At 53.9% G+C, this 23,091-nt stretch overlaps 2 protein-coding genes across 2 annotated transcripts; both read left to right on the forward strand.

The window, feature by feature from the left end:
- Positions 1-1,981: 1,981 nt before the first annotated feature.
- LOC140898808 (beta-crystallin B3) lies at positions 1,982-9,231 on the forward strand. Its single transcript, XM_073313252.1, has 6 exons — positions 1,982-2,249; positions 2,612-2,691; positions 5,105-5,223; positions 5,740-5,872; positions 6,667-6,809; positions 8,968-9,231. The coding sequence occupies exons 1-6, from the start codon at positions 2,030-2,032 to the stop codon at positions 9,131-9,133; spliced, it is 861 nt and encodes a 286-aa protein (XP_073169353.1). The 5' UTR covers positions 1,982-2,029; the 3' UTR covers positions 9,134-9,231.
- A 6,675-nt stretch (positions 9,232-15,906) lies between these two features.
- Positions 15,907-22,625, forward strand: CRYBB2 (crystallin beta B2). The gene is made up of 5 exons (XM_073312589.1): positions 15,907-15,967; positions 18,198-18,316; positions 20,784-20,916; positions 21,534-21,676; positions 22,382-22,625. The coding sequence occupies exons 1-5, from the start codon at positions 15,914-15,916 to the stop codon at positions 22,548-22,550; spliced, it is 618 nt and encodes a 205-aa protein (XP_073168690.1). The 5' UTR covers positions 15,907-15,913; the 3' UTR covers positions 22,551-22,625.
- The last annotated feature ends 466 nt before the right edge of the window (positions 22,626-23,091 follow it).

Consider the following 23,091-nt stretch of genomic DNA (forward strand, 5'->3'; position numbering starts at 1 on the left):
TGTTGCCTGATACGAAGTGATACTGAAAATAGAAAGGGGCAGAAGTACCTTTGAAATGGGAACTTCCCCTGCCCCATTTAGATACTACAGTGTCGTGCAGGCATATAAAATTCTAAGATTTATCAGTTCTTATTAACCATCATGTGGAGTATATTGCCATAGAAATTCTTCATATTCTGTGTTTAGCCAGCTTGCTTCATGACCACTATCCCAGTCTCCCTGCCTCGACCATGCTTCTTGCCATGAGATCTTGGTCTCGGACAGAAAGTTTACCAGTTCTGAGGTACATTAGCGATATTGTCGTTACCACGATGCTTCCCATTAACACAATGGAAACACTTGGGAGAAATGCTGCCGTAGGTGTCTTATTCCCATGCTTTTCTGTTCCCCTCTCCTACCTGACACCCTACTTCCCATGCAGGCTGGCGTGACAAGGGAGTGCCCAGCTTTGACGCCAACTCTTCAAATAACAAAAAAAAATTAAAGCAAAAGCCCACCGCGCAAGATCAGGGCAAAGAATGGAGTGACTTTAGTGATTTGTTTCATTACGTTTGTCTCATAAGTTGTTTTGCTGTGAATAGTTTGCCCAGCTCTAAGGCCAATAACGTGCGTGCCCCACCAGCACCTGTCAAAAGTCCTGGCAGCTCCACAGACCCCCAAAGAGATGGATGGTCGGGAAGAGTGTAAGGAACAGCCTGTTAACGTTGGGTACTTGGGGAAATGGGTCTCTTTGGCACCCTGAAGGCCTGTGTCCTTACAGCCATGCCGGCTTTGCTCTCCAATCTAACTGGGCCCGGGCCAACCAGAGTGATATGCAGTATTAGCCTGTGAATAGGAATGTGAACCGCAGCCGCTGAGATGGAGCATACTGGTCACGTGGAGCCATCGGGCTCCAGGCACCGAAAAGCGGCTGGTCTAGGTCTGTAGCAGCATTTCGTGTAATGCAATAGCTGTGCTCTGCACATAGGCTCCAGATCACTTCCATGCCTGCTGGTAGTGCCTTGAGCCCCCTAATGAGAGTGTGGGGGGGCATCGCACAGGCCCATAGATAGAGAGAGCCTCTGCCCTGAAGAGCTTACTATCTATTAGACAAGACGGACAGGGCAGGAAAGAACAGGCATAGAGAAGGAAAGTGACTGACCCAAGGCCACCCAGCAGATCAATGTCAGAGCTGGGAACAGAAACAAGGTCTCCTGAGTCCCAGTCTTGTGCCCTATCCACTGGGCAACACTACCTCAAAATACCCTCCAATACTTTGGGATAAAGAGCCTGCACGCCACCAGAGCTACAACAGAGCCAGCATAGGCTGGAGACCCCAGGCCTTGCCTTGCTCTGTAGCCTGAAACATACTGTAACTATTTTGCATGAGCTTTGCCTTGCTCTGTCCTTGGTTTTAGAGTAAACACATCAATAAACTCCAGAGGAGGAGTTTTCCGGAGAATCTGGCAAGGAGCAATGGGAACATGCTGATGCGAAGTTCAATATTAATCTTTTGCAAAATGAGTGGGATATTTTTAAGGGAAAGCCGGAAGAAATTTGAATAATGTTTCCATAGTCCACTGCAAGCCCTCGCTCTTGCAGTGAAATCTAATGGCTGGAATTCAGTAGACCTACCTGCTGCATCAGCATCAAAATGTGCTGCCCTGTTCAGAAACAACTCATAAATAGGGCTCTCCCTGATCCCGCTCCGTCACAGCAGAAACACACTAGAAGAGGTAGTGGCAGCATCCCTGCTTGAATTTGAAGGGTTTTTAGCAGTTAGCACAGGAGTTTTAGAAAAGGTCTTTTATTGTACAGGATATTTTGTTAAAATCTGGGAGAAATGATACCAGGGGGTTTTAATTAACCAGGACACTAGCTGAACTCAGTGTGTTTATTCTCCCTGCCCACTGGCTCCTCCAAGCCCTGTTAAATTCAAACTACTTTAAAAAGCGGGCAGTTGGGGGAGGTAGGTGGGAGGAAAAGTTGGTCAGCTGTGGCACATTCCAATCAGGGAGCTCTGACTTAAGATGCTCAGAAAAGACATTGGATGTGTCTGTCCTGGTTCTCGTCCTGGCGCTCATCACTGAAACATCTGCGTGCCTACAAGGGGCCCGGCAGTCTTACCCCTCAGGTGGGATTGTGCTGTGTTGGGATTACAGTTGGGATTGCTTTTTGCACAAGAAGAGAGAGAAGCATTAACCTGAGACAACGGCTGCAGGCTGAAACTAGACAAATTCTAACGGGAAATAAGAGGCGGATTTGTAACAGTGAGTTGAATTACCCACCAGAATAGCTTCCCAGGGGTTTGTGGTGACAGCCTCCATCGTTTTCAGTCTTTGTCGAGGCTCTTTCTAATGCAGTCACAGGTTATTGGGCGCCATGCAGGGGTCATGGGTTGAGGGTCTGTGGCCCATGTTATGCAGGAGGCCAGATGGGATGTTCAGAAGGGATCAGCGGGTTTACGAATACAGTGCACAGATATGCTCCAGTCAAACTTCTTTACCCAACCTCATGCTTGTTCTCCCAAGGAAAGCCAGAAGGAGAAGCAGCAGCCGTAACTTTTCATAAAATAGTTTTAAAACTTTTGTTCGGGTGACAGTGTTAAAGCTTTTCCACTTCGGATTTTCAGGCGCGATGACTGAACCGCAGAGTCCCCCCGAGCCAACGGCTGCTGGGGAGAGCCTTGGCGAAACAGGTGGCAATTACAAGGTACAGAAGCGATGGCCCGTAACAGACTAACACGGTGTGTTGCTCCAGCTCACCCTTGAAACATACCTGGCGCCTGAGTGGACTCGCGCTTACTAACGTGGAACGTTGTAGCTTGTGTGGGTAAAAAGCGAGCAGCCTGGAGCCTTAACAGCACGGCAGTGTTTTAGCATGACCCAGTGCGGTGATAAATCTGTTCCTTGTGTGCCAGAGCTGAGCTTTCCAGCCTCCGAGCGTCAGAGTGAGACTTTGATCTGATGCGTTACTACTAGTACCTCTGCCAGACACGCTGCTGGAAAGGGGAGATGCTTTCTGCAGGGTCTGTCAAGGCCCAAGCCTCTCCCGGTAATCTGTTTACTGTTGCAGCTGCTTAGCTTTTATTATCTGGCTGGCAAAGAACGCAGGTTGTGTAGCCCCGCCGAGTTTTGCTATATTTGTCCGAAGCGTATTTCTGTTGAACTGGAGTGGTGGTAAAGTCCCTGATGATAAATGCAAATGCTACCTCGCAGGTCAGGGTTTCTGCTGTGTGGCGTCGGAGGGCTGTGAATAAGGAACATCAGCTCAGCCCTTCAGCTCCTGTGTGGTGCTGCATTTCCTTTCTCCATCTTGCACCGTGCGGAGGAATAGGGCAGTGTCCGGTCACCGTGGGCTCCGCTGGGTGCGAGCGCAATGGGTCAGTCGGTGTGGGGGTGTTGCACCGGGGGAAACATACAGGGTCTCCACAGGGAGTGCAGGAGAAAGCGGCACGTTGTGATATGCTCGCAGCGTTAGAGTGATAGCCCCCAGCGTAATGTCAGAAGCAGTCGTTACCCATCCTCTGAGACAAAGACCCCACTTGCCACAGGGAATCGCCCACTTACTACCAGTCCGCACTTTCCCTCCGTCCTGCAGTGGCAAGCGCGCGCCCCTCAGCTGGAGGACACGGGGGACCAGCCCAATGCTCTGCTGCTGTTCTTGGCCAGGGAAGCTGGGAGAGAGGAATGGACCCACGAGACTGTTTGGGCCCTTCACTGCAACAGCGTTCGGGAGACCGACTCATTTCTGGAAGGCTTGGAAGGCTGAATGGCTTTCCCTGGGCTCACACTGCCCCTGGGCCTAGATTTCTGCTAATTGCTGGCAGCTTGGGCTGGAAAGAGGCTCCTGGGGATGGCTCCTGGAAAGGAATGAGCCAGCACATTTGGGGTAGCTGTGTTGGGTTCTCAGGCCGTGGGCCCTTATCCTGCAGTGACTCCTTTCCCAAAGGTCTGTCCGATCTTTCGCACCAAGGATTGAGTGACGCCCAAAGTGAAACTCCCTGGCAACTGCCAGTTTGCCATGTAGAGAGTGTACGGACCCACGTGTTCGTGAATGGTTCCATTGCAGAACCCTCTAACTCGCCCTACGACTCTGAAATTCAGGGTTCCCGAAGGCTCCATCTGAATTTGTTACCAAATCCCAACCCTGTTGAGTTTTGTTCGGTTTGAGGTTTGGCTGCTGCTCAGCCCTGCAGACCCCAGGTGAAAATTAAACCCATTCCAAGCTAGTCAGGGTTAATGACTCAGGTAATAAGCTCATGGATCAAGAGAGAGTGATGAGTAGGAAACTATGAACCCACCCCTGGGGCAGGAAACCACAGACCAGAGCAGAGTCCCAGGTGAATTGTTAGAGTGAGCGGAGTGGATCTTGGGTCTTGCACTTGAATTGATGATCCTGAAGACAGGCATTCACTTTGTGGTCAGTGTTTCAGCCAAGTACAGATGAGATATCACGCCTTGTTGTATTCAACAGACGCTCTGTGGTCAGTGCTTGGCTATCAAGCTAAAACCAGAGCCATCCATCTCGCCAGAACCTGCAAGTCAGAAATCCGTGATGCCGGCACTCGCCATCAGGGGAGGTGAAGTGCAAAGCACATCCCGGCCTGCAGATGCAGTTGGTGAATTGGAACAAGTTGTTGATGAGGGTGGAAGGAATTCAGACCGGTCGTAGAGCTGCCCAGCTACCATGGAGTGCGACTCGTATGGCTCAAACCTACTGGGCGAACGGGAGTGGCTGGATAGGCTGCTGGGATACTGAACGGTTTGCTGCAGAACTAGGAACGCCAGGTTCAGTTGTAAGGAGACTGGCTAGCAAGCAAAGGCAGAAATAGGCGATTTAGTCACCCAGCCTGCTTTGCTGCTGTTTGTGTTTGAAGTGTGTGTGTGTCCAGCTGAGTTATCACCAGTGCCAGGCCTGGCTTTCTGGAAGGGAAATGCCGAGGGTTCCCCCATGGGCGACAGCGCAGGAGGAGTAGACTGAGTAACGGCCTGAAGTGCCCGGGCTGTGACTGTACCTGCACATCGGAGCTTGTCTCTGCCAGCGTGGCCGGTGTCCAGCTCCCCCTCCCGGCTCCGGCCAGGCCGCGGCCGTGGAGGTGCGAGAGCGTCCCCTCTCCTTTCAGATCACCGTCTTCGAGCTGGAGAATTTCCAGGGCAAGAAGCGTGAATTGACAGAGGAAACTCCGAATGTGACAGAGGAAGCTCTGGAGAAAGTGGGATCGATCCAGGTGGAATCAGGCCCGTAAGTACAGAGAGCAGACGGATGAGCCCCACAGAGGTGGGGGGCAGTGCCCTTCAAATGCAGGAGGGGAGAGGGCAAGGGCCCCCCACAGCAAAGAAGGAGGATGAGTTTCTTGCTAACAGGGCCCTTGTTCTGCACCCTTGAGACGAGTCTGGGAAACACAAGCCAGGTGCTGGGAGTGAAGGGACCATGCAGCCCCAGGCAGCAGGAGGCTCGGCTGGGCTGTGAAGACCCTCCCCCAGACCTGTGCGAGGGGCTGACCCTAGGAGGCAGGGATCCCGTGCAGTTGTGGGGTGCTCGGCTTGTTAAATTCCATCCCGCTCTGAGGCTGCCCGCAGCAGCTGCTGCCAGGGGAACCCCCCGCCCCAGTGTGGGGGATGTGCTACACACCCCCTGAAAAACCCGGCCCCGTCCTGGCCAGCAGCCGGGAGAGGAGGCGGGGGGGAGCCCCGAAGTGGGAGTCCCCATGCCCTGTGTCTGCGTACCGCCCCAGCGCTGACCGGCCTCTCCCTGCAGGTGGCTCGGGTTCGAACGCCAGGCCTTCTGTGGGGAGCAGTTCGTGCTGGAGAAGGGAGCCTACCCGCGCTGGGACTCCTGGTCCAACAGCCACAGCAGCGACAGCCTGATGTCCCTCCGCCCCCTGCTGATTGTGAGTGGGGCCGGCGCGGAGCTGGGAGGGGGGACAGCCGCAGAGAACCCCTTTGAGGCGAGCCAGAGGCGTGGGACCCCCTTGCTGGGAGTGGGCAGCGAGGGTGCACAGCAGAGGCTCAGGATGGGAGTTAACAGCCCCCAGGGGTTGTCCTGAGCCTGGGGCCCCACGTTGCTCAGTGAGATGCTTCTCCTGTGAGCCCTGTCCTCGAGGGGATGTGCTCCCCAGGGCTATTTCGTGTCAACTTAAACCCCCTCCCTTCTCGGCCCCCACCACGGAGCCTGGGGAAGGAGCCCCCATTTCCTGACTCCATTCCCCAACATAGCTCCGCCATGAGCAAGCTCAGGGGGCTGGGGCCTGCCTCTCACCCGTGTCTCGCACAGATGCGCACGTCAGCTGGAAGGGTGGGGGCCTTTCGCTCCTCTGCATTTCTTTGGCCTTCGGCAGCTTTGTTCCCAGCTCCTGTCGGCCAGCAGAGCCTGGGATCTCTTGAGGTAGCACCAGGCTGGTCTGCATCCCACCGTGACGCTCCCACGCGCTGCGGCGTGTGTGATTCTCAGCCCAGAAACCAGCCCTGGCATCTGCCAGGCCACCCATGCCTCCTGCTCCGTCCAGTCAGCGCTGGCTGGGTGTGGAGGCTCTTCCCGCCCTCGACAGCCGGGGCATGCAGGGCCACTTGGGCATTCAGCCCCCAGTGATCTCTCCACAAGGTGGGCAAGCTGGGGTGGCTTGGCTGGCTTCTCCCCAGCAGGCAGGGCAGTGGGAGAGCAGCTTGCTGGATGTCTCCACTGCAGGACAGCAACGAGCACAAAATCCACCTGTTTGAAAACGCCGGTTACAGCGGGAGGAAGATGGAGATTGTAGATGACGACGTGCCAAGCCTCTGGGCTCACGGGTTCCAGGACCGGGTGGCCAGCGTCAAAGCACTGAAGGGAACGTAAGGGCAGAGACCCCCTGGGCCAGCCCCCAGCTCCAGGGCAGCCGGTGTGAGACGCTAGCAGCCAAAGCACCGCTGTTACTCTCCCGCTGAGCTGGGCGCTGGATGTACACACGCTAGGAGACACAGACTGCCCCAGAGAAGTGACTTGCCAATTACAGACATGATGCAGCGGGTGGGTGGAGCACAGGGGGTGGGGCCGGGGCCGGGGACACATGGTTACGTAGACTAGCGCAGGTTTCAATCAATAGCTAAATAAAGACCTGCCACCCCTGTCTGAGGGGCTTGTGGTGCCTGATACAAACTGTATCCAACTCAGTGAGCAGGGGTGAAAACTCTTCCCTAACCCCTAGCAAGCCATCAATCAAACCACCCGCACCAAAGAGAGACAGAAGCAGAATGTGCCCCCTTTGCCCAGGTCTGGCAGCCTTCAGGGCCTGGAGCTGGCCGGTCAGTGATGGCCCGGAGGCTGGACAGAGCACCTTCTTGGGGGCATGGGCTACACCCAGGCTTTGCACGGCAGTAACTGCCTGGGGGAGCTCTACGGTGGGCGCAGAGATACAGATCCCAGGTGCCTAGAGCTCTTTTCCCGGCCCTGGGCGAGGGATCACACAGCTTTGTCTTTGTTTCTGAGTCGGCTGTGGGTGCCCCAGCTACGGGGCCAAGAGCCCGAACAAACCGATGGAAGAAGGAAAGCAGGGCCGCATGCCTCGGGCAGGGGACTTTCCTGGCTGGGTTTGCCCTGGAGGCTAGGATCATGGTTCAGTGCTGGTCTGTTCTCAGACTTCGGCTGCAACATCTCAGTCCTTCCCCATCCCCAGCCTCCTGGCCCTGCCTGACCGAAGTCAGGGCGAGTGAGAACTCCTCACTTTGGGGGGGTACATTCCACTGGTGTCCCTGGGCTGTTGGGGGGTGGGGGGTGTCACTTCCTGACCTGCTGATGCCTGCCCTGGGAAAGGGAAGTCCCTATGGTTCTGGTCCATGTGGGTGGGTAGGGGCTGGGGGCTGCTGCCCATTCTCTGCGCCTTGCTGGTTCCTGGGGCATAACACACACACCTGACCTCCCCCAGACCTCCTGCCCCTTCCTTGCTGGGCATGCCACCATTCCCTCCTGGAGCTTTGGGCATCTGCCATTCTGTGCTTGCTGTGGCCTTATTTAGCAGCTGCACCGTGACACCCTCCCCCCCAAGCAGGGGTGCACAGGACAGCAGGAGGCCTGAGCAGAGCCGGGCTGATGGGGGAATGGCCCTTGGCCTCCAGCTCTGCTGGGGCAGCAGCAGGTCGACATGGCCTTTCTGTGGATGCAAAGAGCAGCTCCCCCCCCCCCCACAAGGCGGGGGAGAGAAGGACCTGGACTTGTATTGCAGGTCCCTGCATGAGTTCGGGGGCAGCCTCCCCCTGGGCCTGATCTCTCTCCCTGTCGTCATCGCTGGAATGGGAAATGGCTCCAGCCCATCTGGGAATGATGCTTATGCCTTTAATTATCCCCTGGCATGAGCCACGGACAGGTTCCCCGGGACGACAACTCTTGCTGTTGAGCACCAGGTCCATGCAGCTTTGTTGTCCCCCGGGGTGCCAGGCTGGCTCCGGGTGGCGCGGGCAGCCAGGGAAAGGCCCGAGCTCCGCAGGAAAGCAGCCGGTGCGGAGGCAAGGCATGTGCTGCCAGGACCTGGGTGTGCAGTACGGTGTCTCGGGGGGCAAGGCCAGGGAATGGTGCTGAGCTGCCCCCCCCCCGCACTTTGCGACGTGGGGTGAAATAGAGGGCTGGCCTGACGGGCACCCAGGGTCCAGCGGCAGTGCGGGAGGGAGGCGACATCATCTATCCCTGCGACTGCTTCCCCCGTCGCTACCGCTGAGCCTGTTCCAGCCCCCGTTAGCCTGGCTCGGCCGGGCCAGGCAGGTCCCACGCTGCCCAGAAACTGTGTTCATGTAGCCAGCTAGGCCCTTGGCGTCCTGGGGCCCACGCTGGGGGCTGGAGCCAGCACCTGCTCCGTGGCCGGGGCCAGCACAGCCCCGGGGGAGGCACCGGGCGCGTACGTGAAGCAGCGACGCTGTGGCTGGGAGCCAGGGCTGCCCCCGCTGTGCCCGCCGGCCCCCGCTGGGGAGCTTGCCTGGAGCTCCCGTCTGCCGTGCTGAGGGTTGTCTCCCTCTCCCGCAGGTGGGTGGGCTACGAATACCCCGGCTACCGAGGCCGCCAGTACGTCTTCGAGCGGGGCGAGTACCAGCACTGGAACGAGTGGGACGCCAGCCAGCCCCAGATCCAGGCTGTGCGCCGCGTCCGGGACCAGCAGTGGCACCAACAGGGCTGCTTTGAGGCCAGCTGAAGGGGACGCCGGCGCCTTGCAACCACGGCCGAGGAAGAGGAGGACGACGTGATTTATAACCCGCCGTGTTTGCGCCAAACCTTCTCAATAAAGCTCAGAGCTGGAGGCTGCTGTGGCCTGGCTTGTCCCGCTGCTGTGTTCGCAAGTCGGCCGCTGGGCCAGGGCTGTGTCCTGGGGGCAGGCGCCAACCCTGCGGCTCTGAGAGCTGCCCTCCTTGCCTCCTGGCATCGCACAGGGGTTCCCAGCCGGGGGGGGGGGGCACGACCACCCTGCCCGAGCGGGCGGGGGGCCTGGCTAGATGTGAGGGAAGCCCAGGATGGGAAAGGCTGAGAATTGCTGAGCGCTGCCTTTTCCCCACGCGGGCGGGCCCCACAGCACAGGCTAACGGAGCTTGGCCTACATGGGCTGCCATGTGCAGCCGGCCCGACATGTCCTCCTGGTGCTAGGGCCGTGTGGGAGGTACCTGCGGCCCCAGACACATCCCTGGGCGTGTTCCCCATCGCGCCACAGCGTGAACCCTGACCAGCGTTGGCCCTGATGCCAACTCAGCTGAGGCCTCCGTGATGCCCGGAGGGGGGGGCAGAGCAGCTGTCTGGGCGGCTAGACTCTCCAGCAGCAGATTGTGCCCAGCAAGAAGCTATGGAACAAAAGGGAGAAAAGAACAATCGTGCACGTCGTTACATAAAGGCTGCAGTGTTCCAAAAATAACACCCCTTCCGCCGCCGCTTCGCAGAGCTCACGCTGCCTGCCTGCAGAACGAGATGGCGACCCGAGCGCTTGCTCCGGGGGATGCATCGTGGGCACCTCCTCGCAGCTCCTGGCACGCTGCTTTGCATGTGATATCCGAGAGCGGGGTCTCTGCAAAGCGCAGCTGAAAGGGTTGCAAAGGTCATAGCAGACACGCTGGCGTTTGCCTTTCGGTCTTGCCCTCGGGGAAGGCCAGCTGCGTCTGCACAGCCCCTGAGTACAGAGCGATGCTGAATTATCTGAGTGACTATAAATCAGGGTGCCGTCGCTGTGGCAGCTCACAGAGCGACCACGCTGGGGAGGCGGCAGCCGCAGCGGGGGAGATGGGAACGCGGGCGGTTTGCAGAGCTCGGTTACTGACGGTCAGCCGAGGTACCTGGCTGCGGAGAAGGGGGCGGTGCAAGAACTGCAATTTCCCCACATTTCGGTCACAGCTACTTGCATTACAAATGATCCCAGGCTGTTTTAGGATGGGACTGCCTCTCTCAAGCCGCTTGGCTTGCGTGGACTGCATGGGGAACTCTAAGTGGGTCAGTTGACCGGTGTCGAGATGTTACTCTGAGCACCGTGTGGCATTACACCCCATATTCTTCCCAGAGCTAGTGTTATAATATGATTATGGCATAACTAAGATGTATTTTACGCAAGATGGGTCACGTGAGGTGTCCTTGGAAAGATTGATTTACTGACTACGATTATCCTATGTGTATGCATGTATCCTTTTTGTATCTGAAGTTAGAAATATTGTCCTTGTAACTACTACAAATGCGTTTACACTTGGGGAAGGCCCACTAGACCGAGTGCAATCAGTCTAGATTGCTGGTTGGAAGGGCCATTAGGGAAAACAACAGGTCTTTGACGATGCTAATCTCCCACCTTCCTGGAAAGCCTCCTTGGGGACGCTGCAAACGGCCCTTGTGTTATGGCTGCAAGATCACGTAAGCAAGTCACGTGATACTGGACTCTATGAATAATGCTAGTACTTTCCCACTGACCAGTGGTGGGAACCACACTGGAAGACAAAGGATTCCCGCCATATGTAAAACCTATTTAAGGCAGGGGAGTGATATAATCAGGGTTTGTTCTTCACTGAATCCTCGACCAAGATGAGTGCTGTAAACATCTAAGAAACAAAAACTTGTTATTTTCCTCTAAAACCAGTTTGTGGAATTCATAACTGGAGGGGGAGGGGAGGATCTGTGCATATCTTCCTCCACATTGAGGGAGGGGGCGAATGTCATGAATTTACACGGTATCGTTCTCTGTGCAGTGCAAGACGATACAATTTTGGATTTACACCCAGAGGGGGGTGTGCTCTTGAGTGCTGGGCAATTTCTTAGCTGAGGCTTTCCATGCAGAGCTGATTTCAGAGTCTGTGTTTCTGCAGCTGGGTGTGTTCCTGTGTGCTGGGAAAGTGCAGTCTGAAGCCTGAGGGAGGGCTTGGCTGGCCTCCTTCAGCAGTACAGTGTAAAGGGAGCCCAGGCTGGTGGGTCAGGCATGCGCAGTGATACCCTAGTTCCAAGTAGCACCCTGGGGGGAACCCGTCACACACAGGCTGCCAACACCTGCAGGGAGAGCCCACAGCAGGAATTTGCAGCAGGGTCGTGCCCCCGCCCATCAGAGCAGGGAGTGTCCTTTGGCAAGACATGTGTCCAGCTGGCTGGCGGCAGAGTCCCTCAGAAGGAGAGAGGGGATGGCGGAGTGGGTACTTTGGCGCAGGCCCGAGATTCATCTCTTTTCTCGCAGCTGGGCAGCTCAGTGCACTGGTAGTGGGAGGAGGAGCCTTTCACCCGAGTCTGCCCAAGGCAGAGCCACCCGAAATGGTAACATATCGAGGCCTGTTCTGGTTCCTCCGAAATGGGTAATTTCACTGGCACTAGAGGTTGCCAGGCAACAGCCTCAGCTGGCAGGGTTCTTCACCCCACGGTTCCTGCCTGACAAGAGGGTGGGGAAAGCCCGAGAGGTGCTGAGCAACCTCGATGCCCACTGAGTGCAACGTGGCACCTTGCAGCATCGCATCCGCGACCACCCTAGCATGGAAACGGCAAGCGCCACGCAGGACGCCATGCGGTACCGTTACTAACTCACCCAGGCTTGGTTTAACAACAGCGGCCTCTCTCTAGCAGGAGGGCACGTCTCCTCTGCCTGCCAGGAGACCCATGGGTCCTGTGCAAAGCAGATTCTCTCTGGGGGCCCCAGATTGCGTTGACCAAACCCAGGCTACAGCAATGTTACTTGCTCGGGGGCTGGGGGAAGCTGCATTCATGTCAGAGACACAAAGGAGGAAGGGGTTTCATACAGAGCCGGTAACAATTCCACTGGTCACCTGCCTTCACTGCTTAGCTTGTTCCCAAGTTCTTAGCCCTGAGTTGGCATGAGGACCTGCTATACTAAATGGGCAGATTTGCTTTCCTGTTTCTCTCAGGCGCAGGAGATCAATTACTGTCTTGCGCCCTTGTGGAGATGAAGGGAGACCACGCGGCAGAAAGAGGAGAGAATGAGACTGTGTACAAAACGTGCTGCAGCACAAAACTCTGCTACAATATCAGTGCCTTTATCCTGCATTTCCTTCCTCCTTGTGCTTAATTTGCACCAGGGCTGAGCCCCAGTGCCCCTGGGCCTGGCAGTTCAGGGCCCTGGCGCCTCTGGGCTTGCTGCACCAGTTACAAAAGCAAAAGAATTGCTTGATCCCTGGCACCTTTCTTTACAAATTAAGCCCAGCTTCTTCCCCATGTATTTGCCTGTCAGTGGCAGGAGCCATTAAAAAGATGGTCAGAAACGACCTGCCTATGCCGGGGAGCATCTTGCTAGCCCAGGCAGTTCATAAGGTACCAGATATTTAAACCACACCACTCTGGTTCCCTCCACCATCACCCCCCACCTGAGTTTCGTGGCAATCCCCCTGAGAATATTGGCTGCTGTGAAAACCCTCCGAGAGCCTTCCCGCCCACTTCTCACGTGGCACAAAGGGTGGCACTGAGCTCCTACGATAGGAATTTTTCTCACTGCGTGGCTATAGCACATGGGCAGGGACCGGACTCTCTTCTTGCTCATAACAGTCTTAGCTGGCATAACGCCATCAACTTCAACTCAGTCACATTGGTGGCAGGGAGGGGATTTAGGTTGTTGGTTTCTTGATGGAATCCCTGAGAAGTTTCTGGTCCTAGCACGGACACTTCTTTGTTTGCTCACTAGTGACTTGTATCCAAAACAAAGGTCAACATCAGAAAGGCGGCTTTCCTGCCAGCCCTTCCAGGATGACATGTCCATGCAATTGCTGGTCTCTGGCTTTGTTCAGAGGCGCTCGCATGGATGTGTTTCAGGTTTATTTCCACTGACCCATCACCTTGGCTCCACGCAGAGGTGCTGAGCTTTGGGAGTTGCTAGGCTGTAGTGAGAGGCTCAAAAAGGAGTTGACAGAGAAAAAGATCACGTTACCCAGCATGAGGCATAGTTACGATGCTTGCTAGGCCGGTTAGTTAAAAGAAGTGTTTGGTTTTTTTTTAAGAGAAATCATCTCTAATTTTGCATCCACTGCCCCTCTGGCGGGGCACGCTGTCCAGTGGCATTCCAAGGAGCAGCTGTTGGAATATACTTTGCTATAAGGCCTTCAGTCCTGAAGAATCCAACATTGGGTTTTGCCAACTGTATGTCTCTAGCGCTGCTGAAATGCAGCCACCTCTGAGGCAGAAGGGAAAGCCACCTGCCTTCTGCAGACCTGATTCTAATCTTCCTTACGCAGTGTGACCCAATGGCGCTACTCCAGATTTACACCAGTGTCACTGAGATTAGAATCTGGTCTGTTGCTTTGTTTTGCATCCTGGCTCAGAAAGCACTGGAAAGTACTAGGTTTACACGTCCGTCTCCTCCTTGTCCTAACACACAGCACACCACAGCCATCTCTGCCCCACTTTGCGCTCTCGGCACTATGTTTAAAGCATTACATCCACAGCTTTCTCTTTCTGCAGAAAGTAATGACTTTGGCAACAGTAGACATTTACTGTTTGTTTGAAAGGCCCAGTTATTTACTGTGCACGCAGCCAGCCGACTTCAGCAATTTTTGTACTTCTAACCATGGGGCGGGGATGTCAGTTTGTTACAGGGATAAAGTCTCTGGCTCCAAAAATCCTGAAGCAGGGCTGGCGGTCGCATTCTTTGAAAGCGAGGGTCTAGGGCCTGGCCTGCGTTCGGCTGATGCGTGCAAACTCTAAATCTCCTGGCCAACCCACCCAACAAAGCAGGCTGCTCCGAATGTGAAAGCTAATGAAATAATTCTGCAGCTGGGGGTTTAGCGAGACAATGGCTGCTGGGGATCAGCTGACCTTGGTTTTCGTTGAGCTTTTATCCAGCATTCTCCCTTTGTAGCATGCTTTAACTGTTTTGTAAATAGTTTTGGCACCATTCTGCTGAGGCGCAGTATAAATTCTGCTGCTCGGCTGCAGCCCCTTCACTGGCTCAAGCGGGTACTGGTGTAACTGGTAAGAATTTTCTATTTATTGTCCTTCTTTTGGTTTTGGTTTGGTTTCCACTGCAATCCAAAGCCGCATGTCTGAAGACTAACCTACTATCCATAGCATTAATACAATAAAGAGATGCCCAGCACTGTGTGGGGGTGTATGTCCAGGAGGGTGAATAAGAGAGGATACCAATGTTTTGGTCCCATACAGCAACAATGATTTCATGACTGGTCAGGAGCCTGACCCTTATTGAATTAAATTTTAGCAGGTATCACTTGTTTCACATAACTTCGAGCCTACTCAGATGTGGTGGCTTTGAAAATTCCTTGTGTTTGACCATTACCGGGCACGAGCTCCTTTCAGGGGAGACTGTCCTGGGCGGGGCAGAGAAGGACGTGCTGCCACTCCATCCTGCTCAACGATGCTGTGTGCCACACACCGTCGGCAGCTCCGTTGGTGCCAACCAGGGAAGCTGGGATTTGTCTTCCCTGGACACACAGTCCCGGCTGCCCTGGGGGTTGGGATCTCCCTGGGGTTTAAATTGCTGAGGTGGGTGGTGGAGAAAGCTTCACAAACTTGAACTGCTTCAGCCAAGCCCTTAAATGTTTAGGCAAAGCCCATGTGGTTCACCCCTCCTGCATTGTTGTTAATATTGTTTGGGACAAAATTCGGAGGGTCTCATGCAAGCTTTCCTCAGGCCAACTGCAAGTCAATTGCCCTTGATTTCACTGGGAGTTTGCCTGCGTAAGGACTGGCCAGCAGCTGAAGGGGCTCTGAGCTGAACTCCCAACTGAAACCAATGGAGACTTTGTAATGCTTGATGGCGCAAGATGGGCCTGGACTGGGCTTTGGCCCCAAACCAAAGCAAGTCAGTGCACAGATTGTCACCTTCCTTACTCTGCCATGGAGCCAGAGACTCATGTCTGAAGAATACAGGACTCTGACTGATGGGGTACGAAGGCTGGAGAGTCCTACAGGGCAAAGCCAGTCCACTCCCGCCCCTGCACCAGGGTCCCGCTGCACTGCCCTTGTGACTCTAAGGTGGCGTGTCTTAGCACACTCGCTTTTGTTGGGCAAGCACTAATTATGTATATACAGAACCAATGCTATAAAAGGCACTTGCCTCCAGCCTTTCCATAGCACCCAGGGAGCTGCAGTTTGTAGTTTTTGCTCCCACCACGATCCCTTTGCAGCTGGTTTGTAAGGTCTCTCTCCCCACTTTGGATGAATCATTGTATTCTATGCAAGCCCAGAGCTTTAGCACAAATTCCAGCACCAGGGAATTCTTCCCATCACAGAGATACAGTTCAGATGGGTGAAGGAGGCCCTCCCCCACCGCTGGGCCTGCTCCACCTGGATTCAAGGGAAACCGTGCTTAGAAACCCCCAGTGTTGGTAATTTCAGTGGGTTCCTCGGGCGTTTATTGGCCAATCAAGTGAAGGGGGAGGATAGCCGCAGAGCACTGGGCTGGGGGGGGGATGGGTGCGGGTGTATGAACCCTAACAGGATTCCGGTTATAATGATCAAGACCAACGTTTAACCATTTGAGTTTCCCTCCCAGGTGCTCAGTTTCACAATGGCGTCAGACCATCAGATGCCAGCCTCTAAGCAACAGCAAACCAGCTCCAAGGTCAGTATGCGTTTCTCTTAACGCTGTGCGGTGAGTGCTCTGTGCAGCAACTGAGTCTGTACCGTGATATGGTCCCAAGAAGCATAAACGAGCGTATGTGTAAAAATGTGTGTGCACCTATCCATTGCCCCAATTCCGTGCATGCCGGGAGGTGCTCTCCCCTCTTCGAGGGAGCAGGCTGGAATACGAACGGCTGAGCTGCTTAGAACGCCTTCCCCTAAGCAGCAGCTGCTTGCCCTTGTACCTAAAAATCCCCTCTGCCTTTCATATAGCAGCTAGGAATGTTGTCGTGACCATGCAGCCGGGTGGCTAGGCAGTGAGCTCTTAGCCCCAGTGCCGTCCCATAAGCAGCTGCTTAGCATTCATGGCAGCACCAAATGCCCTCACCTCCTCCCCACCCAAAGGCTCTCCTCCAGGATGCAAGATCCAGAGCTGTGGGACAAAATAAAGAGGCTTCCCCACTCCAGCTGCTCCCAGTTCAGTAGTAAGCAGCTTTCCAAGCCTTCCCCGTGGTGTTGGGGCCTCTTAGGAAAGCGTGAGAGCAAGTGACCTATTGACCAGCCATTCCTAAGGGGGGGGCCCCCCCAGGGAAAATATATAAATCCTGCAAATTTAGAGCCAAAGCCTCTGCAAGAACTATAGCAGCACTTTGCAAAAAGTAATTCCTAAACCTGCCTGTATATAAGGAAATGAGACCGTGCCCCAAGATTAGCTTCTTTGAGCCCGGTACTGTGTCAAACATTTCCTTTGATCTGCATACTGATGGATCTGACTTGTCAGAGCCAGGAGAAATACCAGGAAGGGGGATTTTCAGGAGGCTTGGGTGGGGGGCGGGGGGTAAGGTGGTGTCAGAGCTATTCAGTGTTGCTAATTCTTGTGATTTTATCGTAAGTCTCCCAGGGGTATTTGGTGTTTACCTTTAAGGCCCCAGCTCCTGGAGTCTGGGCTCTGGGACGCTCCCACCTCACAGGGTCCTAGAGACCGGGCTCCAGCATGAGCCCAAATGTCTACACCGCTATTATACAGTCCCTTAGCCCGAGTCAGCTGGCACGGGCCAACCGCCAGTGTCTCATTGCAGCATAGTAAAAAGTGTTAGAAAAGGGATTGAGTCCTGTATGTGGGAGGGGGAAAGCCCCGACCTCACATTACCCTCATCTTGGGACCCAGGGACTCTGTGAACTCTGACTTCGGGGTGACAATCCTGCTCAAGTCGGCAGGTACTTTTCCCTCATTCGGGGCCTGATCCACCCCCTACAGAAGTGGCTGGAATGGCTGCCATTGGCTTCAGTGGAGTTGTCTCAGCCCTCATCCTGTTTCGGGTGCAGACACCATACATTGTCCTCTCTCTGCTCCACTGATCCACAAACATGTGCTGACCGGACAGAGCCCGGCTCACCGGACGACGTGTTAGTACGTAACGCCCACCCCGAAGCCCCGGGCTCTGTCGCTGGGGCTTGAATTGCATTGGCAAGGAAAGGTTGCCATAGCCGGAGTATATCTGTGACTTGAAAGCCAATTGTTGAGGATGCTCAGACAAATTTGAAAACCCAGCCATAGCCGATAATTTCATTGCGAACTGTGGGCTCAGCACGGGGCACCTGGGTGCTGGGAGGACGTGGCTGAGTTGGGGAATTCAGAGAAGAGCTACAAAAATGACTGAGGTCCATGGTAAATGGGCTAAGTGATGCCTGCTCTGAGTTCACGAAAGATAATGGAGTTGGACCGGGGCTGAATTTGGCCCAACTTTTATAATTTGGGGCAAATAACCACCAAAGAGACATAGAACACTCTGCAGGGACCCAAGACCAAGGAGTGGGTTCTTTGGGGTAGTTTGTAACTCAGAGAAATGGAAGAAACCAAAGTTCAGGAAGGGTATCCAGAGCCCTCCCCCAGGGCCATGCTGGGAGTCACTTGGCACTTTTAAAGGAGACTGGGCCAAACTCTTGAAGATGCAGCAAAGACTCTTGCCCTGGCTGAGGGATGTGGGCTGAATGGACTGGTGTAAATGGTGCTTTTCCAGCTCTAACCTCCACCATCCCAGGTGCGAACAGAATTGATGGGGCTGCCGGAGTGTCTCCTCCCTACACTGGCGAAGAGAAATCACAAGGGAACGTGCTGTAGGGAACAGTCCTACACCGACCCCTGTGCTCGCAGGCAGGATGGACGGCAGGGCTTCAACCCCCCTTTTCTAAGCTGCTGTTCTCTCTCTCTCTCTCTCTCTGGGTGTCAGATTGTCGTCTTTGAGCAAGAGAATTTCCAAGGTCGCTGCCATGAACTTAACGCAGCTTGTTCCAATTTGAAGGAGGCGGGAATGGAGAAAGTTGGCTCCATCCTAGTACACTCTGGACCGTACGTATCTTGCACGTGGGATGGTGGGAATGGAAGCACTTGTGTGAGTCTGGGCCAGTAGATGTGTCAGACGGGGGGAGGGGAGGTTGTGATAGTGGCTTAGAAACAACTGTTCAGCGTAAAACAAGATCAACTGAAGAAGTAAGTTACTTAATGGACGTCCCGTCCCCCTCCCCCTGCCCCCACCCGGGCTTCCCCAGCCGGGAGAGGTCCCAGCAGTTGAAACTCTGGGTGGAGTTATGGAAAGAGACCCCCTGAACACCTCCTAGGCTGACAGATGCTGGGCCAGACTCAGCCCTCATTGATGCCCTCGTGAATGTATTTACTTCAATGACCTCACACGGGTGGAGCTCTACACCCAGTTGGCTGGCAGTTCTCTCTCTCGCTCTCTCTCTGTGTGGGTCAGGAACAGGATCTCTCTAAATCTGTATAACACCCCTGTTCCGTAGATCCCTGGGACAGCTCCTGTTGTGGGGGGCGGGGTGGGGCTGCTGGGCAGGCTTTGTGTTATTTGGGGAGCTAGGATACAGTGGGCTGGCTGCCAACACATGCTCCATGCTGGTGGTGCTCGTTCTGATGAATGCTTATGCACTGTGTCTGCCAGAATTTGGCCCATAAAGTCAAAGTAACAATATGGAATGAGCTGGACCAATCGGCAGAGTCACAGGTGCCTGGCATGCTTAAAAGGAGAGATTTGCAGGCTGTACCGTACCTAGGCTTATCCCTCACTAGCATTTTAACATAGAGAACAAGTGCACTTCAGTTTCTTGATAACATCATAACATGTTAGGTCTTTCAAGTTCATTATTTCTACACAGCTGGAATAATAGTTCACAATGACCAGGAAATGATGTCCTCTGAACTTGGCTATATCTGCAGCTAGTCTCTTCCATGGTCTCTCTGGAAGAGGTGTTTGTATGCTGTATGGCTCAGTATTGTCTCTGAAGTTGATTTGTATTTGATCTTCTTCCCAAAGTCCAGTATCGCCAAATATTCCATTGACTTCTACCTTTCTCACTAGGCTTGTTACGGCTGCCACCGAGAAAGTTGTTGGTCTTGGATCCAATACACTCTGAATGCAAAGTTTTTGTCTTTGTATGTTGTTTTCATGGTGAACTGGCCCATGTAGATCAGAATCTCTCCAGGGCTAGTCAGAGCTGAGCCAGGTGACTTCAGCTCGGGGGGGGGGGGGCCTTGAAAGTGATTGTAAGTCCCTTTCGAGATGACTGTGATGTCCGCTCCTGAGTCAATAGTCTTGCCATGAATATTCAGTTTAATCTCCAGGCAGGTTCTGTGTCATCACAAGTGACAGATCCCAGAAACAATGACTCTGGATTGTCTGTAATATGACCCAACTCCCTGACGGCTTTGGTGTGGCAAATAGCTGCAAAATGTCCATATTTCATGCATTTATTACACCGTGTGCCTCTGGCTGGACATGCATCATATCTTGGGACGTGACTTTTTCCACATCTTATGCATGTAGACAGGAATTTGTTCCTTTTCGCCTGGGAGTTCTCTGCTCACCTCAGGAGTCTTATAGTAATGGCTTTTAGCACTCAGGCTGCATCTCATAGAATCATAGACTATCAGGGTTGGAAGGGACCTCAGGAGGTCATCTAGTCCAACCCCCTGCTCAAAGCAGGACCAATCCCCAATTGTTGCCCCAGATCCCTAAGTGGCCCCCTCAAGGATTGAACTCACAACCCTAGGTTTAGCAGGCCAATACTCAAACCACTGAGCTATCCCTCCCCCCCTAAACCACATATAACGTATGCATCAAACATAGAACCCTTTCATAGTCATCTTTGTGACTGTCTATAGCAAAGTCAAAATATTTAAATATGTGCTCTGTCTACTTCTCCATAGTATAAATTAAAGAAGATACCTCTATATCTCGAGTTTCTTTGTGGAGGTTGATAGAAATGCAAAATCTTGCAAAACATTGTTTCATCTGTCTATTATGAAGGTTTGTCAAAGCTGAAGTTCTCTGGGGCACTGAAGAGTGGCAGGTTGATGAGATCCTGCAACTTTTGTTGCTTTGTTCCTTAGGTTTGCAACTGTTGTAGCTGTTTTACTTCTGTTTCTGTTCTTAGTTTACTTCTGACACCATGTCATGCTTCCGTACCAGATACGGACTGGTTACAGAGCTTGCTTATACATACCAGATGTGTTCATCATATGATCCTTTAATGTCCTGTTGGGTGTAGTTAAGGTTAGCTTAAATAAGGTATTTTACACACTTTGCCACATTGTGGCAGAACAGTATAATACCATTTAGCATTTAATTTAGAGACACACCCAGTATAGTAAATAAATAACCAGGAAGCCAACTGATTCCTCCAGGCAAACAGCAAAAGGGATGTTTCTCTGGCCACCTGCTGAGGAGTTTGGGGATGGTTCAGAAATGGAGGTTTCTGGTGCGTTGCCCATCTATCTCCAATGTTTGTACCTTGTTCTTTTCCAGCTGGGTTGGCTACGAACAGGCAAATGGCAAAGGGGAGCAGTTTGTGTTTGAAAAGGGCGAGTATCCCCGCTGGGATTCCTGGACCAACAGCCGGAGGAGTGACACCATTGGCACCCTGAGACCCATCAAAGTGGTGAGAGTGCTTATGTCAGACCCCAGTCAGTATAATCTGGCCAGGCAAAGACCTAATCATGAGCCTTTTCTGGGGTCCCCTCAGACTGAGAGCTGGAGCCAAAATCCTGGACAAAACCAGCTGTTCTGAACTTTTCAAAAAGGCAAGTCACTGTGTCCTCAAATGCCTGCAGCTCCTGCAGTCGCCATATTTGTGAATATACCTGTGCACAGATCTCCACTGAAAAGTTGTATGTCTGCAGGAAAATAAGAAATGTCCTACTAGGTCGGACCATGGGCCATCTAGGCCAGTGTCATGTCTCTGACAGTGGCCAATGCCAGATGTTTCAGAGGAATGTCTGAGGGAACCATAGAATAAACAGTTATGGGGTAACCTGCCACTTCCGAAGTTTGTTGGTGAACGGCTAAGGATGATCACTATACAGGTCTGCTCACACTCAGCATTCCACCTCCTGTGAGCAGGCAAAGCTCCTCCTGACTAGGGTGACCTGGGCCCACTCTCTGTGCACTTGAGTTTTGTTTGGAGGCTTGAGCCATCTTCTCCAACTCCCTGATAACTTCCCTGGAAGGTGCCTGGCCTCGTTGCTAACACTGACCCCGCATCTCTCCTCTCTTCAGGACAGCCAGGAACACAAGATCGTCCTCTATGAAAACCCCAGCTTCACTGGCAAGAAGATTGAGATAATAGATGATGATGTGCCCAGCTTCCATGCTCATGGCTACCAGGAGAAAGTGTCATCTGTGCGGGTGCAAAGTGGCACGTAAGTACCTGGGGCAATGGGTCCACGTGACCCTGTTAGGATCTGGGCACTGGAGTCTTCTTTGCCCTGCACTTGGAATCTAGGAACTGAGGGACAGAATCATTGATTGCATCAACTTCTGTCCTTAGAGCCCGGATTGTCTCCAGTTTCAGGCATCGCCATAACAACCCTAACCCAGGTGGTTAGACTCCAGGCACAACTGCTGTCCTGCAGTCAGCATCTCTGCTGCTCAGCCCTCTGCCCTGGGCCTGGAGCTGAGCAGGAGAACACATATTGCTAGATGGGGCTTGAGAATAAATAACCTTTTACCCTGATGCACGGAGCCTCCTGAGGCCAGTGAGGTGTGTGAGGAGGCCAAGGATCAAGTGCCCTAGTCGGGTGGAGCAGGGCAGGAGGGAAGCTCCCAAACTGGGTCAGCCCCAAGGTGGTGGCTCCTCTGGGTTCAGGAAGCCCTTTCACTCAGAGGCTTTGAAGAGAGCTTTAATGGCTCTACAGCAGAGGGCAGTGCCGGCTGACGCCATGGTGCTACTGAGAGCCCTCGGGCCACATCCCCTTACCCCGGCCAGGCCAGGGACAGAGTTCGATTCACCACCCACAGGGGCGGGGTTGCCTGGGTGGGAGGAGACACCGGGTGCTGTCCCGGCTGGGTTTCCCTGACACCTGGGTTCTCCCAGTCTCTGACTTGGCTGGGCTTTCCCTTTGCAGCTGGGTCGGATACCAGTACCCCGGCTACAGAGGCTACCAGTACCTGTTTGAAAAGGGGGACTATAAGGACAGCTCAGAGTTTGGTGCCCAGCACCCCCAGATTCAATCCGTCAGGCGCATCCGGGATATGCAGTGGCACCAGCGAGGGGCCTTTCACCCCACCAACTGAAGCCCCTGCCCCTCCTGAGTGCCCAGAGGAGAAGGAAACTGGAACCAGTTTTGTGTGACCTGCTGCTGTTCCCCAGTGGCCTCGCTCTCCCACATGCGGCTGCATGAGGAATGCCGCTCTGCTGCTGAATAAAGCTTTGAGTTTCAAACGCTCGATCGAGTCGGGCACCTCTTTTCTCGGGGCGGCGAGACACTTGAAATCATTCTCTGAGTTTGCACTGGGGGACGTGCTGGTGGGGGCTGCTAGCTCTGAGCTCCTCAGAGCCCATATGCGCCTCGGAGACCCCAGAGTGTGGAGTGGAGGCCCAGCATGAACACAGGGCAAAGGCACTTGTCATTACCCCCCTCTCCCCCCCAGCCCCGCACTGAGAGTCGGGTCACCCCCCCCTCCCCCAACCCCAACCCCTGGGCAGCAGTGACTGAAAATTAAGAATTAAAGGCATGGAGCCCAAACGCACACCTCAGCCAGCAGGGATAAGACAGGAAACCAAGAGCTTACAGCAATTCCCTCCGGGGTCTGAGCTACTGAATTCAACAGGAAG

Source organism: Lepidochelys kempii, chromosome 15 (assembly GCF_965140285.1).
Source record: "Lepidochelys kempii isolate rLepKem1 chromosome 15, rLepKem1.hap1, whole genome shotgun sequence".
Lineage (NCBI taxonomy): Eukaryota > Metazoa > Chordata > Testudines > Cheloniidae > Lepidochelys > Lepidochelys kempii.

Bases quoted from the DNA above. Each gene is read 5' to 3' on its own strand.
- CRYBB2 (XM_073312589.1), top strand. From the start codon at position 15,914: ATGGCGTCAGACCATCAGATGCCAGCCTCTAAGCAACAGCAAACCAGC. The intron at 15,968-18,197 runs GTCAGTATGCGT...TCTGGGTGTCAG, and splicing joins AACAGCAAACCAGCTCCAAG to ATTGTCGTCTTTGAGCAAGA. The intron at 18,317-20,783 runs GTACGTATCTTG...GTTCTTTTCCAG, and splicing joins ATCCTAGTACACTCTGGACC to CTGGGTTGGCTACGAACAGG.
- LOC140898808 (XM_073313252.1), top strand. From the start codon at position 2,030: ATGTGTCTGTCCTGGTTCTCGTCCTGGCGCTCATCACTGAAACATCTG. The intron at 5,224-5,739 runs GTAAGTACAGAG...CTCTCCCTGCAG, and splicing joins ATCCAGGTGGAATCAGGCCC to GTGGCTCGGGTTCGAACGCC. The intron at 5,873-6,666 runs GTGAGTGGGGCC...TCTCCACTGCAG, and splicing joins CCCTCCGCCCCCTGCTGATT to GACAGCAACGAGCACAAAAT.